Genomic DNA, 17523 nt, shown 5'->3' with positions numbered 1-17523 from the left:
TGTAAGTTATATAAATAGGACTTTCAAACGGGTTGGGTCATGTCATATTCATGTTCGTATCGATATTAAACGGGTTGATAAACTCTTAAACCAAACCTTGCCCATTTATTTAACGGGTTGAAAATCATTGACCCAAACCAAACCTACTTGTGAAATGGGTTACCTGTGTAACATTTTAAAGTTTTAATGACAGCAAGAAAATCCTGTACCCACTTAAAGCAACAAATCTTTATGGGAAGTATCAATAAGACGAGTGCTTCCACATCGACCACTTCAGTCACTCTCAGGATCGAAATGCAGCAATGGATAAAGTGGATGAATAGGAACATAAGATGAATAATACACCATGCTTAAGGTCATTTGAAAGACTCAAGAAACCCACTGCTGAGAAGCCTCTCCACATATTTCCCCAGTATATCCACCTCCAGATTCACTTTCTGCCCTACTTTTTTCAATGGTATCACTACATTTTGCTGAGTGTAAGAAACCAACATGAAGTTGAAGCATAGTTCATCATCAAACACATTCACCACTGTCAAACTTGTACCATCAACGGTTATAAACCCTTTTGGAACAATATACTTCAATAATTCTGGAGTAGTCTTTACCTTCACCCACAAAGAATCATTCTCTGGATCAAGCGATACAATTTCCCCCGTCCCATCAACATGTCCCTATATTTGAAATAAAATTAAAAAATTTAAAAAAAAAAAAAAAAAAAGCAAAAACAAAATCAAATCAACAATAATGAAACATTAATTAAACTGTACTTGACTTCAAAGTTAGATAAGCGTGACTCCAGAACCCAAATTATTTAAAAAAAAAAAAAAGAAAAGAAAAAAAAAATCTTAATTAAGAGTATTATTTATACTCAGCAAGTACATGCAGTCATGCAGACTTGCAGAGTGAAAAATGAACCACTAATAAACAAATACTCTGTAAATGGTATAGTATAGTGTTCCTTGAGGAAATACAATTTATCAAGGATGTCTGGGATTTGCAGGTTGCAGCTTCAAGAGTAAACCCTAATACATTGTTAAGACATTATTCTCAACACATACTCAGAATTATGCAAAGCAAACAATTTGTGCTTTATTAGCCATGTTTTATCCTTCATATAGGCAAAATAAGAATGACAATTACTATGTAACAATCAAATTAACCACATCTAGAGAGTGCAAAACTACTAAATCCATTTCTCAAAGTTCACCTTTAAACTTTATTCCATTTTAGGCAAATTCCTTTTACTATTTTACCTATCTTACCCCACAATATTTACACCATTCAGTTACTCTCTCTTACTTTATCCACCTTTTTCTTACATCCACTCACCACATCAATACCTCTCTCAAATTGCCTTAATTTGTATGCAAACAATAAATGTTACTACCTCCGTTTTTTTAAATTTTACATTTTAACAAGCACATAGCTTTAGGCAAATTAATTGACTTGAATGTAAAATGATATAAGTTGGGGTATTAAAAATTATAAAAGAAGATAGAGGGATTAATATTTTATTGAAAATTAAGGATATGAGAGAGAAGAAATAATTAAAAAAAAATAGTAGTGGGTTTGAGTGAGAACTATGAGAGGAGAGAGATATAGTATTTAAATGGGGAAAGTTTCCAAAAAAAAAGAAATATAACACTTTAAAAAAACAGCCGCAAAACAGTCATAAAGAGAAGGAAAAAAAGATCTTAGGACATACGGAGTACAAAGGAAGATTAAAAACAAGATGTGTATCAAAAGATTGATTCCTTGCTAGACAATTAATGTGATAAATCAAGAAATTGACCACTTTGTGCAAACTGAAGGAAGATGAGGAACAAAAGGCGACTGGTTGACTTAGCAACATAGCATTATGTCTCATGAGAAGCAACAAATTGAGCCAAACTAAATCTTCTTCAAGGCAATCCACTTTGAACAAGAGTGAAAAATTACTTCTTCTCTAATAACCGGGTGGATCAAAGTAAGGGAAGCAAGAGCAATATAAATCTAAGATCCAGAGAGAATCTAAAATCCAAGGGACAGAGGTTGTGAAATGTTTCAAGTGCCAAGATTACCAAACTAATTGCCCTAACAAGAGAGTGATGACCATGGATGATTGATTAGCAAAAAGGGAGCTAAAAGAACACACCAATGAGGAGGAAGTAAGTGATGTTGGAGACAAAGTTAACCTAAGCTAAAAGTGGTGACATAAATCACGTTTTTATACATCTTTTACATGCTATTTAATTCCTTCTTTTAATAATTAAAGATTTAAAGGGAGCATCTTTTCCATCTTATACAACTTTTACTCTGGTTGGAGTGGAAGAAATAAGCTGTTCATAAACCTTGGCTGACGACTTGAATACAACTACAATGACTTATCCTATACCTTACATGCTTCAATGTGTAGATGTAGGCACTAATGTGGAGGTTAATAAGTGAGAATTGGTCAGTCAACGTGTACATCTAAACACTAATGTGGAGGAAGTGAGCTTTGGTCAGTCAATGTGTACAGATGACATTAATAAGGAGGTTAATTCAGTTTTGTTTGGGTGCCTTCTAATGTTTTGCTGCTTTCTACTATTACTCCTTTGGTGTACATAATTTACTTCTTTATAGCCAGTGGTAGTTTGATCCTTTGATCCTGAGCTCATGCATGTGGACACCAAAGTACTTTGTAGCCTTTGTAAAATATTGCGTTAAGGGTCATTAAAGCACAAGAACAAGTATAAAGGGCTCTCCTTGCAAGATGTCCTGCAAGATTTTAGTCTAGAAGGGAAGCTCGATGTAATCACATCAATTTACAGAGTGCTTTTGTCGTGATCAATGCCGCCAACATGATTTGGCCAACTACCATGGCTTGATCTTTATTTGGTTTTGTTAATTTTATGATAATTATCTCAAAGCACCCTAATTTTGAGTTGAGTGAATCATGGTTTGATTAATCAATGAGAGGAAAAAGAATGAGGCAGTGGAGGAAAGATAGTCACTTGTTTTATGTAAAACAATCTTTTTCCTACAATTAACTCTTAAGTCCGATTTTCCTTCCAAACCATTCCAATTTTGGATTGATTTCTTAGTGACTGAAGGAAAGCAATTACCTCCATTTCCCTCATTCCCATTTCACTCATAAGGGATACTACACCTTTTCCTTACCCTCCAATCCCTTCTATCCAAACAAGCTGTTAAAACAAAGAGTATCTTGAAACTCTCTTTAAGTTTCTTGGTAGATGGCGAAGCAAGGAAGCCAGGGGTTGGTGATCAAGGAGCTATTCAATGTGTTCTAGATTAGAGATTGAATCCCCTCCAAAGGAGGAGAGGAGGATGCAGATGCAAGTATGAGATACAAAGTTCACTCAGACTTTGAAACAGAAGCCTACTTTCAAGCTATATCATGCATCTCCTTTAGGTAGATTGTACCTTTTTGTTATTGGGTGCTCTTGTATTAGCGGTTGTTTATTTACTTTCAAGCTATATCACGCATCTTCTTTAGGTAGATTGTACCTTTTTGTTATTGGGTGCTCTTGTATTAGCGGTTGTTTATAGTAGTAATTTAACACCAAGCTGCTTAGCTTGGACTCTTGGAGCTTATTCTGGTGACATTTCTAGTTTCAAGAGCTAAAATACAACAAGGTGAATAAATGATTTTTCAAAGGAGCAAGGTGGACGTGCGTTGCAAGGTGACATTTCTTGAATTTTGCTATGTTGGATTTCACACAGTCCAGTATTTAAGTTGAGCCAAATGGATCTAATCTAAACAATTTGCTCAAACGAACCAAACAATAAACCAAACTAGGATCGCTAGGTTGGGCAAATAAGCATCCTAACTACTCTCATAAGTTTTAACACAAAACTTTAAACTCTATTAAGAAGTCCTCACAAGTCAGAACCTCACTTGGCATACAAAGAAAAAACAAAAAATCAGCACTTTAATTGCCTATCATTCACACCATATTCATGTTATCTGACCCAAATCCAACCACTAAACCTGAAAATAGAATCAAGATATTTAAACAATGTGTCAACAATAAACCATGAATACTTTCAACATGACAAAACAATCACCATATAATTGATTTCTTCGCATTACAATCAATCAATCAATAAAAGTCTTAATCTCATCAGTGGAGTTGGCTACATCAATCAAAGCATTACAATGAACTAAAATAAAAATTGCAATCCCTATATCACATAAAATTTATAAATTCACAGGGTATTTAACCAGAAAAAAAAAATGTTAATGATAGAAAAGGAAAGAAAACTGACTTGAACAAAATGGCCACCCATACGAGTAGAAGGCAGGAGAGCTCTCTCCAAATTAACAACAGACCCGGGTTCGAGCTCAACCAACGATGTCTTCCTAAGCGTCTCAGGTGCTAACCCAACAGTAAATTCCGACAATTCTATATTAAATTCAGTCACAGTAAGGCATGTCCCATTAACTGCAATGCTATCACCAAGTTTTACATCTTCAAGAACAACTTTAGCTCCAATTTTAAGGTCAAACCCTCCATTAACGCCGTACCCCAGTTTCTTAACTTCGCCCATTTCTTCAACAATGCCAGTAAACATGCAGTTGATTTGATTTTTGTGAGATTGAGGTTTAAGGGTTTGGTGGGGTTTGGGGTTTTTTGTGAAGAGTTTAGCAATTGGGTATTTGAAATTTGAGTTGAATTTGAGTTGGCCATTTGAGGGGAGATTGTGGAAGTTGCAGATTGAGATCTTTGGTTGGGAGAGTTTGGAAGAGATGAATGAGAGTGGGACTTCAATTGCCATGTTTGATGAATGAATGAGAATGGCACTTGAATAAAGAATGAAATTAGGGGGAGAGCGAACCTGGTGATTAATCGATGCTAATTATTGTTCGGAGCTGAGAAAGAAAAATCGGGGTGCGTTTTTGGTAGAAAACTAGTTTGTGACTCAGAGCGTAGGGATGTCAGTGGGGCGGGTTAAGTAGGATACCCGCCCCATGGTCTCGGTTTGGCGGATGGTGGGCGGGGATGAGGATAAAAACCGTAGCCGCCATGGGTGATGGAGCGGGGGTGGATTTTAAGTTGTACACGCCCCGTTCCGTCCCGCCCCACTTCGTACCAACCCTATCCCCACCTCATAACCACATCTATATATCTTTAAAAACAAAAGGGAAATTCTCATTGGTAGCCTCGTACTTTTGCTTATTTTCATTGGCAGCCACTTTTTATATGAATTATCTTTGGTAGCCTCAAACTTTTAAAATTTTACTTCCGTAGCCATATTTAGCTAAAACTGTTAACTGACTGTTAAGTTTAATTGAAATTAGTTTTATAATAATTAAAAAAATACTTAACTAAGGTTAGTTATATCATAATTGAATTAATCTTAAAAAAATAAAAATAAAAAACAACTTTCCCCTAACCAGCCCAGCCACCCCCTCCCGTCTCCACCTCCACTGTCGACGACAGCGCCGGTGCCCAAGCTTCCCCTCCCACCGGCACCCAATTCCCGACAACCCAGCCCCAATTCCCAACACCCCAACCCCAATTCCCGATACCCCAGCCCTAATTCTCAAAAACCCTAGTCCCAATTCCCGAACACCTCAACCCCTGCTCCCTCGCACACGAAACCGGCAAACCCCTCAACACTAGCCAGCCAGCAAACGACCAAGGTTTTTGATTTTTTTGATGATAATGTTGACTGAGCGACTGATGGAGATGGTTGGTGAGGACGAATGGTGATGGTTGAATAGGGGGATGATCGTGAGCAACCAAAGAAAGGAAAGAGGAACATGGTTGGTTGGTTTTGGGGGTTTTCATAGTAAGTGGGAAAGAGAAAATATGTGATTTTGTGGTGTATTGGTGGTTGTGGTGGATTAAGGGGGACGGGAGGGACGACTGAGGGTGGGGAGGGTAGCGGCGGCGCCGGCATAGGAGGAAATGGGACCAGGTGAGGGAGGTGGATGGGGGCCTAGTGCGTGACTGCGTTGGGGGGGAAGGGGTGCTTAAAAAAATATTTTAAAACAAAAAAAAAATTAAATTAAAATTACTTTAGTTAAATTTTAACACCCACTTAATGGTTTATAGTAAATATGGCTACGGAAGTAAAATTTTAAAGGTTTGAGGCTACCAAAGATGATTCATATAAAAAGTGGCTACCACCGGAAATAAACAAAAGTACGAGGCTACCAATGAGAATTTCCCAAAACAAAATTATATACTTTTATACTATTTTATAAAATAATTACGTGAAATAAAATATTAATTATAATACTTTGTCTTATAATTATATTATAAACAAAAACGTGTGTAATATTAAGAATGTTTTTTTTATTGTAATCCGTATTAATTTTGTTGGATTGTGTATTTGAGAGGCGGAGATTGGGTGGGTCTTGGGTGGGGATTAGGGGGGTCTTTGGTGGGGATAAGGTGGGGATGGATATCCAAGTGGGGGTGGGACGGGGATGGTTTTAGAGTTGTACACACCGGGGCGGGGATGGAGATGGGGATGGGAAGACCAACATCCGCCCCGCCCTGCCCCATTGACATCCCTACTCGAGCGCCATGACTTTTTATTTTTTGGATAATTGTGGATATAGTGATACAAACTTAAATAGTTGTTAGGAGACTTTTATCATCTATTTATTATTATACTAAAGTAATCACTAGGAATATTCTTAGATTACACATGTCAACACCACATAAAAAATTTTCCCGCCAAAAACATTGTTTTTTTTTTCATTAAAAAATAAATAATTTCAAGTTAGTTAAAGCTTGAAATTTAGAAGCAATCTATAACTAATCGTTAATTTTATCGGGGTAAAAGATAAGCTAGAAAATTTCAATTTTAACATACATAATCCTATGTTCAATTTGACCAAATAAAAAAATAAAAAAAAAATTAAAAAAAAAAAAAAAAAAAAAAAAAAACCTAAGTAAATCAACATACAAAATGTATTTACCATATTATGCATAAAAATAATCCAACTATGTATTTTGAAAAATCCGAGCATAGCTCGGGCATTAACTAGTTCATAATAAATTTATGTTGTTACAATACTTCTTAATAACGTTTAAAATTTGAATTTGAAACAATTTCAATGTACAATAGTCAATTATTTAAAGATTGGATAAATGAGAGTTGTTTAATATAATACATTCCCGCGTTTAAATCAAAGAGTGTAAAACTATTATATCTTTAAATGTCTCGGTTAATACAAAAGAGATTAAAAGAAAATAAAAGTCACCAGTTACAATTTTTTTTTCCCTTCAAAAAAATTATGAAAGGTGTAGAAATAGTGGTTTCAATTATTTTAAGGGAAGGATAAAAGTCACCAGTTACAAAATCCAAACACAAATGAGCAACAATAATTTACTGTACATTTGCACCATTGCTGGGTATAGTTAATGGATATCATGAATGATCTATGATAGTGTATATTTAATACTACCTCCGTTTCTTATTATGTGCAACAAAGGGGTATTATTTGTGAGATATAAAATATTCCTTTGTTGCACATAATAAAAAACGAAGGTAGTAGATATCATGGTTTCTCCTAAACGCATGTAATATAATTAATGATGTTTGTAAGACATTTTAAATTGAGATTTTTCTTGTTCATTGGAATCCATGATAGATTAAAGACCAAAAGTCATTTAGAAAATAATTACACAATAAAAGTTATTAATGGTACACATGTTGGTATGGAGAACCAAATCATAATGAGGAAAAAACGTGACATATAGGATGTCACATCACACTCATGTGTCGCCTAGTCATGTTGAGGGAAGGATGACACATGGTGGTATCATGTTATCCCCTTGAGTTTTAATAATACTAGATGTAAGCCCATGCGATGCACAGATTTTTATCAAATATTTTTCTATATTTCTATTTTTTGTTAAATTTTTCCTTTTCTATATCTTATAAATAGCTACCTTTAATTTTAAAATTATAATAAAAAATCATATCTTTTTAAGATAAATTTTATCATTCTTTTTTAATCTAATCTCATTTTAAAAAAAAAAAAGAAAAAAAAATAAGGATTATGTTTTTCTAATTGTGACTTAATGTACTTTAGATATTAATGATAACAATTATCATAGATAATATAAAAGGACTATTTTTTTTAATTGTGATTTTCTTTTAAATCATAATAATTTTATTATGATTATTTTCTCAATTTAAATTTTTATTCAATATATTTTTAAATTTTCGGTAGGATAACATGTTTTAATAATATTTTATTAACTTATGATACAATATATTCATAAGATTAATTAATGATTTGAATTCTCTACTATAATTTAATTTCATAAATCTCATTTTTCAATCAATTTTGGACGAAAGTGTTGAACAAAGTTGACTATAATTGAGGCATAAACGTAATCACCCTGTAATTAAAAATAAGAAATAAAGTTAATTTAATATATCCATAAAATTAATTAATTAAAAACTAAAGAGGCTTATAAAAAAATTTAATAAATGTAAACAATTTATAAAAATAACTCCTCGTTAAATAGCACCATATCCAAACTTTTTAAACTATCTTATTTGCAGAATTTTAGTATGACAAACAGGCAGAAATTCGTACTTTGATTTTCCAATCATTTTTGCTTAGATCTGCATGTAAAAACAAAATTCAGTAAACAATACATAAGCATCAAAAAATAAAATTTAAATAATGACGATTACAAACATAAATTGAAAAGGAATTGATTACCTAAAACGACACAAAATTACTTATACAAAATTCTCTTGTGGTTTTGTATTGATATGAAATTTTGTTGGTGTCATGCGTCAATTTATAATGGTAGGTATGACAAATTTTAATTTAATTATGATTAATGAACAATTTTTAGTTCTTATCATAAATTCTATCAAAATTTATCTTTAATGGTAATTTATCATTTAAATTTAATAATATTATTTATGATATAATAATACATTTATTTTTATAAATTATCATATAAGCTATTTTTCCTAAATTATCATGTTTTAAATTTATAATTACACGATAAAAATCTTTCCCAAATAATCATACTTTTTTTTTTTTTTTTTTTTTTTGTAAATTATCATATATGTTTTTTTTTTTTTTTTTTTTTTGTAAGTTGTCATATACTTTTTATTTTTTGTAAATTATCATATACGGAGTACATTTTTTTTTTTTTTTTTTTGTAAATTTTGATTTTGTAATTTTGATATTCAAATTTGAATATCTAAAGTTAATCTTTACTTCTTAAAAAAAGATAATTTTTTTATTTTTTTTTTTAATAATTTAGATCCTAAAGTGATTCGTTGTTTTTATCTACGTGTCAAAATTATTAAATCTCATTTTTTTTTTTATAAATTATCATATAAGTTATTTTTTCTAAATCATCATGTATTAAATTTATAATTACATGATAAAAATCTTTCCCATATAATCATACATTTTTTTTTTTTTTGTAAATTATCATATACATTTTTTTTTAAGTTGTCATATACGTAATTTTTTTTTTTTTGTTAATTATTAAATGCATTTTTTTTGTAAATTTTGATATTCAAATTTTAATATCTAAAGATAATCTTTACTTCTTAAAAAAAGATAATTTTTAGTTTTTTAAATAATTTAGATCCTAAAAATCAATTCGTTGTTTTCATCTACATGTCAAAATTATTAAATCTCATTCGCCACTTTTGCTTAGATGGCGTATGAATTTTTTAATTCTAAAATAAAATACAAATCTGATTTTTAATTGGTCGAAATAATACCTATACTTATGTGGCGTGCCAAATGTTCCCGAAAAATGCCTACTTTATTTATATATATTAGATTAGATTATAGATATTGGGGTTTGTGTTTTTTTAAAGACCTTTTTTTTTTTTTTTTTTTTAGATAAGGGTAACAAGAATTGTGGAGTAAAGTCCTGTTCACTTTATTATTATTATTTTTATTGAAATGCCCATTCACTTTATTTTATTTTTACTGAACTTAAATTATTGTTATTGAATTGAAATTTATTTTACTAGAATTGAAATAATTTTACTGAACTGAGTTTATTTTTACTAAAATGAAATTATTTTTATTGAATTGTAATTATTTTTAGAACTGTAATTATTTTGTCTGAACTGAAATTTTTTTTACTTAATAAGTTAATATTTTTATTTAAACAAGTTAATATGGAGTATTATTTTTATAAGGTGAAGTAAACATGACCTAATTTAAAGTTGGTTTTTATACAAAACATTGGTTTTAATTACTACTCCATTTCTACTTACTTTTTTTTAATAGACCATTTCTATTTACTTGGCCCATAGTATATTTTTTTTTTTTTTTTTTTTTTTTGGTGCAAAAGAGGGGCATAGCCTCGGGAACAAGAAACAAGAAAAACAATTAAGGGGGTACAAAGCGTGGCATAGCCACTCCTACTACATCATCATATAAAATTCTTCCTAATTTTAAAGGAGGGACTTGAATCAACTCTGTCGGGTTGTTCTGGCTCACGCCTTGATTTGCTAACCAATCTGCAACACGATTAGCTTCACGATAGATGTGATGCACTTCAATAGTCCAGCTGCTATCTTCCAAGAGGTTCCTGCATCTATTGATAATATGCACACACTCTCCATTATACGGCATGGTATTGTTCAGCACCATTACTAAGGATTGACTATCAAGTTGAACTTGCAGCTATTTAATATTCATCCTTGCAGCTAGTCCTAGACCATACTCCAAGGCTCGAGCTTTTGCCATAAAGGCCCTACAGGCACCCAACTTCAGGGAGTATGCATACACCATCTGAACCATACTATCCTTAATCAAACCCCCACCTCCAGCAGGCCCAAGAGCACCCTTGGCTGCTCCATCTGAATTCAGTACCATCCACCCTTGAGGTGGGGCAAGCCATTTAATAAAGGCTTTAGTTCTCACCCTCTGCACTCGAGATGTATCAATTACATCATCTCCCATTACCCTCCATGTCTCTTCGAAACGAGTAATGAGGAATTGTCTAATATCAATTGAGTTCTCATTTTCTTTCCCAAAAGCTATATTATTCCTCCATCTCCATAACCACCAAAGAACCAAAGAAAAATAAGTAGGCCAAATTTCAGGGGACATGTCATTCCTTACCTGGTATTTCAGGTTTCGAATTATCCATTGTTGGAGTGTGCCTGTTCTGAAATTGTTAGCATTAGCTGGACCACCTACTTGCCTCCAGACTTCCCTGGCCATTGTGCAGTCCCTAAGCACATGTAATAAGGTCTCATCATGGATAACACACGACTTACACTTTGGATCTTTAGTTAAGTTTCTCTTGAAACGATTAACATTCGTCATTATACGATCATGTAAGACCAGCCATAAGAAGACTCGAACTCTCTGCTGTACCTTCAAGCTCCAGACCCAATTCCATCCATCATTCGAAGTATCATCATCCGCTCTTATAATTTTTAAGGCAGACTTGATAGTAAAGCATCCTTTAGAGCCACCACTCCAGTAGAACAAATCGCCCACATTGTCATCTTTTTTCAAAGAATGAGCTTCAATTTCTTGCAATACATGACTCGGTAAAAGGTCTGCAAAGTTATCCCACATCCATCCCAAGTTTTCATCCCACAATTCTTCCACAGTTGCACCTTCAATATCATGAGGAATTGGTTGAATTGCAAGGTCACGCAAGGTTTTAGAAGCAGCCCACTTGTGATCCCAAAAAAGGGTCGTTGACCCATCATTTACAGCCACACGAGCACCCTCATACAAAGTTGCAATATTTTCCGTTATACCTCTCCAAACATTAGACATATTTGCCTTAGATTCAAACATGTCTAAGTCACATCGTCCTTTGCAATACTTAGCTCTAAGTACTCTCGACCAAAGGGCATTAGGTTCGGTCAAAAATCTCCAACCCAATTTTGTCAAGAAAGCAGCATTTGTTTGACGAGCCAATCGAATACGATTCCTTTCTTCATCACCTCCCCAAGTAAATCTACGCATCTTTTTATCAATATCATCACAAATCGTTCTAGGAATCTTTGCCGTTTGCATAGCATATGAGCTCATGGTTGAGATAGTAGACTTTGCAAGAGTTATTCTTCCCGCAAGGGAAACATATTTAGATTTCCAACCTGCCAGCCTTCTATCCACTTTCTCGCATAAATATGCAAAAGTGTTTCTAGTAACTCTGCTTGTTATTGTAAGCATCCCAAGATAAGTCCCCAAGTCCTCCGTCTCAGTCATTTTAAAAACATTACAAATACTCGATTTTGTAGCAGGATCAACATTAGGGGGAGAAAAAAACTCGAGATTTAGCATTGCTTACTTTCTGGCCAGAAGCGCCACAAAATCGGGTTAGGACAATTTGAATGATAGCAGCCTGATTCGTAGTAGCTTCCGCAAAAAGGATGATATCATCGGCAAAGCATAAGTTTGAAAGCTTTGGACCGTTTTTAGAAGCTTTGATCGGTTTCCAATTATTGTATATGATTGACTCCTCAATAGCTTGATTTAATCTTTCCATACACAAAACAAAGAGGTATGGAGATAAAGGATCTCCTTGGCGAATACCCCTCCCCGGAAAAAGCTATTAGTCGGCTCATCGTTCCATAAAACCCTCATGGAAGAAGTTGTAACACACTCCATAATAACATCAACTAGAAGGCAGGGGAAATGAATTTCTAGCAAGGTATCTCTGATAAAATCCCATCGTAGTCTATCATACGCCTTTTCAAAGTCGATTTTGATCACCATAAACCCGGTTTTTCCACTTTTGCTTTTCATGGTGTGAAGCACTTCTTGGACAATAACAATGTTATCAGTACTTTGACGACCCGACACAAAACTTTTTTTAGTACAAGAGGTAAGATGAGGCATCATAGGCTTAATCCGGTTAACAATGGCCTTTGTAATAATTTTATATGTGACATTACAAAGGCTAATAGGCCTCAAGTGAGAAGCAAGTTCAGGCGTGTCAACTTTGGCCTATAGTATTTGGAAAAATGTTTAAATAGGAGAGATACACAGTATTTAAAGATGACTTTTGAGTGGCCACAATTAAAATTGTGGCCATTGTACTGAAACAAACCACAATCGTTCATTTTTATTTACCAATGTGAATCGTTGATATGGTTTACCTTTTATTTTATTTTTAAAACAATTTGACAAAAAAAAAATTAAAAAAAAAATAGCATCCATCTACATCATACAATCAATTATATCATAGATCATCTACGGGATTATATAAGACAAAAATCAATTGAATCGGATTAAATACGATCTAATTAGATTCAAATTAATGAACTTCAATTTATTTAGGTTCCGATTAGATTATTATCAACTCTACTAAGAAATTGGCATCTCTATGATCTAAACCAACTAGCCACCATGAAGTCCTTTGAATAAGACTATCTACAAATCGACCTAGGCTTTTTTTTAGTACTTTTTTTTACAAGCATATGATTTACCTTATTACCCTTAAAAGTAGTCCCTACATGCACTTATAATTTTTTTTTAGAGAATTTATCTGACAAAAGTTTACTAAATATTATATGGGTCACGTAATTCTTCAAAAAAAAAAAAGGCTCACATAATAGTTTTATGACATTTCTATTTTAGAAATGTTAGTCAAGTAAAAATAAATGGAGGAAGTATAAAGTATTTTTTCTTTTTATGACTTCCAATCTTCCATAAAATTAATTCCCTAAGAGCATAGATATCAAAGAGGATATATATCCTCTTGTATGGGGTTTTTGTTGAGTTGGACCCATCCTCTTTGATGTTGGGATATATTGAGGATCCTCAAGGGGAAGAGGATGCTCAACAATCCTCATCTGGTGAAGGATTGAGCACCTCGTCTTTTGTGCCAAGAGGATATAGCTAAACAATAAAAACTCAACGTTTCCAACAATTAACAAGAAAAAATGACAACATTTTCTTAAAAAAAAAAACAAAACAAAACAAAAAACACCTGACAACACAGTCACAAACATCAAAATGAGAACACAGTCACAAACATCAAAATGAAGAGGATGGAAGAGAGGAAAGAAATGGTGGGAAATGAGGTGGATGAAGGAGAGTATAAGGTGTTAAAATGGGTAAGGAGAAAGAACGTATGAGAGGACTATGACATCCTCCTTGAAATTTATGCTCTAAAATACGCTACAATTTATTAAAATTCTAGACGTATTGTCCACGCCAGCAACTATGCGTATTCAATTTCCATAGTTTTTTTTTTTTTTTTTTTTTGGTGTTTAGAGAGCCACAAAGGCGAGGGTGAGAATCGATCCCAGGATCTCCTGGAACCGGGAGGGAAGCTCTAACCATAGATAAATGTAGTAAAAGAGAACAAAATTCCCTAAATACGTCCGAAATTTTAATAAATTGTAGCGTATTTAGGGAATTTTAGTCTCTTCTAACATTAACTATGGAAAATCACAAAATTAATTAAAGGCAAAAACTACGCCGGGAGCGTTGAATAAGGTCACTAAAAGTAGAAAGATTAAATTAAAATGAACATTAATTACACCGATTGACGCGTAATTTTATAATGCTTTACCAAATTAATACTCTACTACTTTAAATTATATTTTAAATGCTTATTCAATGCTAGGAAACTTTCGGTAGCAAGATCCTTAAAAAAAAAAAAAAAAAAAAAAAACAAAAAAAGGCTCCTGTAAGAGCATTCTTATCAGTGAGCATTTTTTTGCTCATGAGCAAAATTGACGAGCAAAAATGGTAGAAATTGCACTACATCAATAAGAAAAATAAAATATGCTCATGAGCAAGTTAGAATTTGCTCATAGGATGAACAAAATTGATGATGAACAGTAAACTCGTGGGCCCCAACTACCATCCAAAGAGGCGCCTTTTTTTTTTTTTTTTTGCTTCTGACACCCCAAAACGACGAGCTAGTTTTGGGAATCTTCCTCAAGAGCACTCACCAAAACGCGTCGTTTTGGGAAGGTAAGAAGCAAAAAAAAAAATAAATACAGCCGCTGACAGGGAGTGTCAGTCTAGCCCGTGGGGAGCTGACACGCATCCCTGTCAGCTCCAATAACCAATGGGAAAATGTTACCGTTTTAAAACGGTAATTAATCTTAAACGGCTATTTTGGCCGTGTTTTAATTAAAAAAAAATTCATCAACGGTTATATTTTTTTTTTCTCTACAAATAGAGATCCATTTTGACATATTTTGGTATACTTTCAAAAATCACAAAAACACTCTATATTATTCTTAGTCCCAATTCTAGTAAGATTTATTTCATATTTTCTAATATAAAGTTGAAAAAGGTTTTTTTTTTTGTTTATTATTGTTAATTAATTTTTTAAGTGCTCTAATATTTTTTAAAACGTTATAAATGATATTTTAATTGACATATTTGGTATACTTTCAAAAATCACAAAAACACTCTATATTTTTTTTACTCCCAATTCTAGTAAGATTTATTTAATATTTTCTAATTTAAAGTTCAAAAAGGTTATTTATTTATTTATTTTTATTATTGTTAATTAATTTTTTTAGTACTGTAATATTTTTAAAAACGTTATTAACGATATTTTAATTATAATTTCGGTGCTTTTTAAGTATTTATTATTGTTGTTATTTTATTATACAATTTAATGGATCCAAACAACCCTAATTACTATCAACTTGCTCAACATTTTTCTGATTAAGGTGATGATTTCATCAGTAGTCCCAATTTTCAATTATTCCTAGAAAGATTAGGAAACCCGTCTTCTCAAAATTCTGTTCATCAACAAACACCTTCACAAATTCCTAATGAAAACACTTATACTAAGCAACAAACTCCTCTCGTTACTGAAGGGAACAACTCTGAGTATGATGTCAGCCAAGAAGAAGTTGTTCCGGAGACACCACAATACCCCTCACCACCTCCAAGGATTCCGGCCAATCAACCACTCGCTAAAGCGAGTCGCATTTGGTCGGTTGTTGAGGATGAAGCTCTAATTGGGTTATACCTAGAAATAAGCGATGATGCGCTTCGTGGTACAAACCAAAAGGTATCCGAACTTTGGCGAAAAGTTCATGCAGCTTACTGTCAACTTCAAACGGAGAAACCGCATATTCTCCCGCCAAGACCTATGAAGAGTTTGGAGACACATTGGAGAAGAATGACAACTGATTTGTTACAGTGAACTAGTTGCTATGAGGAGGCGGGCAAACTTCCTGAAAGTGGAAGTAGTTACAACGAAGCTAATCGAATTAAAAATGCTTCCAAGTTGTTTTATATCTCCTCTAATCCACAACATAATTTTGCATTTCCGCATGGAGTGGAAATGGTTAATAAAGACCCGAAGTGGAGGACAAAACTAAGATGGGGTCTGTCAAAGGAGGAAAGAAAGGGTTTGTGGTGCCGATGATGAGGAAGATAGCAGTGGAAGTGGGAAGAGGTCTAGGGCGGAGACTGAGAATGAAATCCGTACTGATGGATTTATGTCCGGAGGTCTACCACGACCAGACGATGTCAAAAAAACGAAGGCTAAGTGTAAGGGCAAAGCAGTTGCATCCGAAAGTGCAATTTTGAGCATCAGTGAACAAATAAAGGCGTGTACTGAGGTTAGAGAAAGGGAGGCAAATTTACGACAACAACGGTTGGAACTTGATAGAGAAAAGGAAAAGAGGAAGCAAAAACAAGTTGATTTAGCAGAGAAGAAGATGAATTTGGATATGCTGCAATCTCTTTTAGGAAGGACAACACCACTCACTCCTGCTGAAGAGGCCCACAAATAAGAGTTACTTCAACTAGTCTACGGTAGAAAATGATTGTATGTCTTTAAGTGTTGAGATATAATTCAAAATTTAAGTATGAACTCAAATTTAGGCTTTATTTTAGTGGTGTGTTAAGTTTATTTTTAATTAGTTCTATTCTGAGGTTAGATTTTTCTAATTTATGTAATGAAGTTGAATTGTTGTAAACAAAGACTAGTCATAATCACTTGTGGTCATGTCTCATTCATGTCCTTTGTCTTACTGTATTTTGAGTAGTCATGTGTCTTTCATGTCAATTGTCTTGTTGTATTTTGAATAGTCAAAATTCTTTTCTGTCAAAAAGTATCTTTAATCACTTATGGAATTGTCATTCATATTTTTGACCTCTTATTGAAAGTTCATGCTTATAAATGATATTGAAACCATCTATGCAAACACAATATAATCCAACTGCTCAAAAATATCAAATATATCATAAGTATCAAGCAAACACAATGTTTTCCATTAGCTCAACCTCCAGCTCATCTGATCTGATCAATACGTAGAATTTGATCATTTAGTTGACGAATTTGTCACAACCCATCTACCAACTTTGTTGTCTAACCAAACACAATCCCAACCCGTATCTGAAGTTGAATGTGTTCCGGAGCGTAGAGGGGATACAGATAGAAGAGATAGGGAAAAGGGGCATGTACAATTATTTAATGATTACTTTGCGAGTAATTCAGTTTATAGCGACAAACAATTTCGGCGTAGATTTCGAATGGAACAACTTTTGTTTTGTAGGATTATGAACAAGGTGGTCGAGGGGGATCAATTCTTCCAGCAACGTAGGAATGCAGCTGGAAGACT

General features: G+C 33.4%; 1 protein-coding gene across 1 annotated transcript; it reads right to left on the bottom strand.

The window, feature by feature from the left end:
* Positions 1 to 4865, bottom strand: LOC145563640 (riboflavin synthase-like). The gene is made up of 2 exons (XM_081624076.1): positions 4255 to 4865; positions 1 to 674 (listed from the first exon to the last, which is right to left on the bottom strand). The coding sequence occupies exons 1-2, from the start codon at positions 4762 to 4764 to the stop codon at positions 357 to 359; spliced, it is 828 nt and encodes a 275-aa protein (XP_081480202.1). The 5' UTR covers positions 4765 to 4865; the 3' UTR covers positions 1 to 356.
* Between the last annotated feature and the right edge of the window lie 12658 nt (positions 4866 to 17523).

The sequence above is a fragment of the Chenopodium album genome, chromosome 10, assembly GCF_948465745.1.
Source record: "Chenopodium album chromosome 10, dcCheAlbu1.1, whole genome shotgun sequence".
Classification (NCBI taxonomy): Eukaryota; Viridiplantae; Streptophyta; class Magnoliopsida; order Caryophyllales; family Amaranthaceae; genus Chenopodium; species Chenopodium album.
This window is presented reverse-complemented; position numbering and strand designations above follow the sequence as displayed.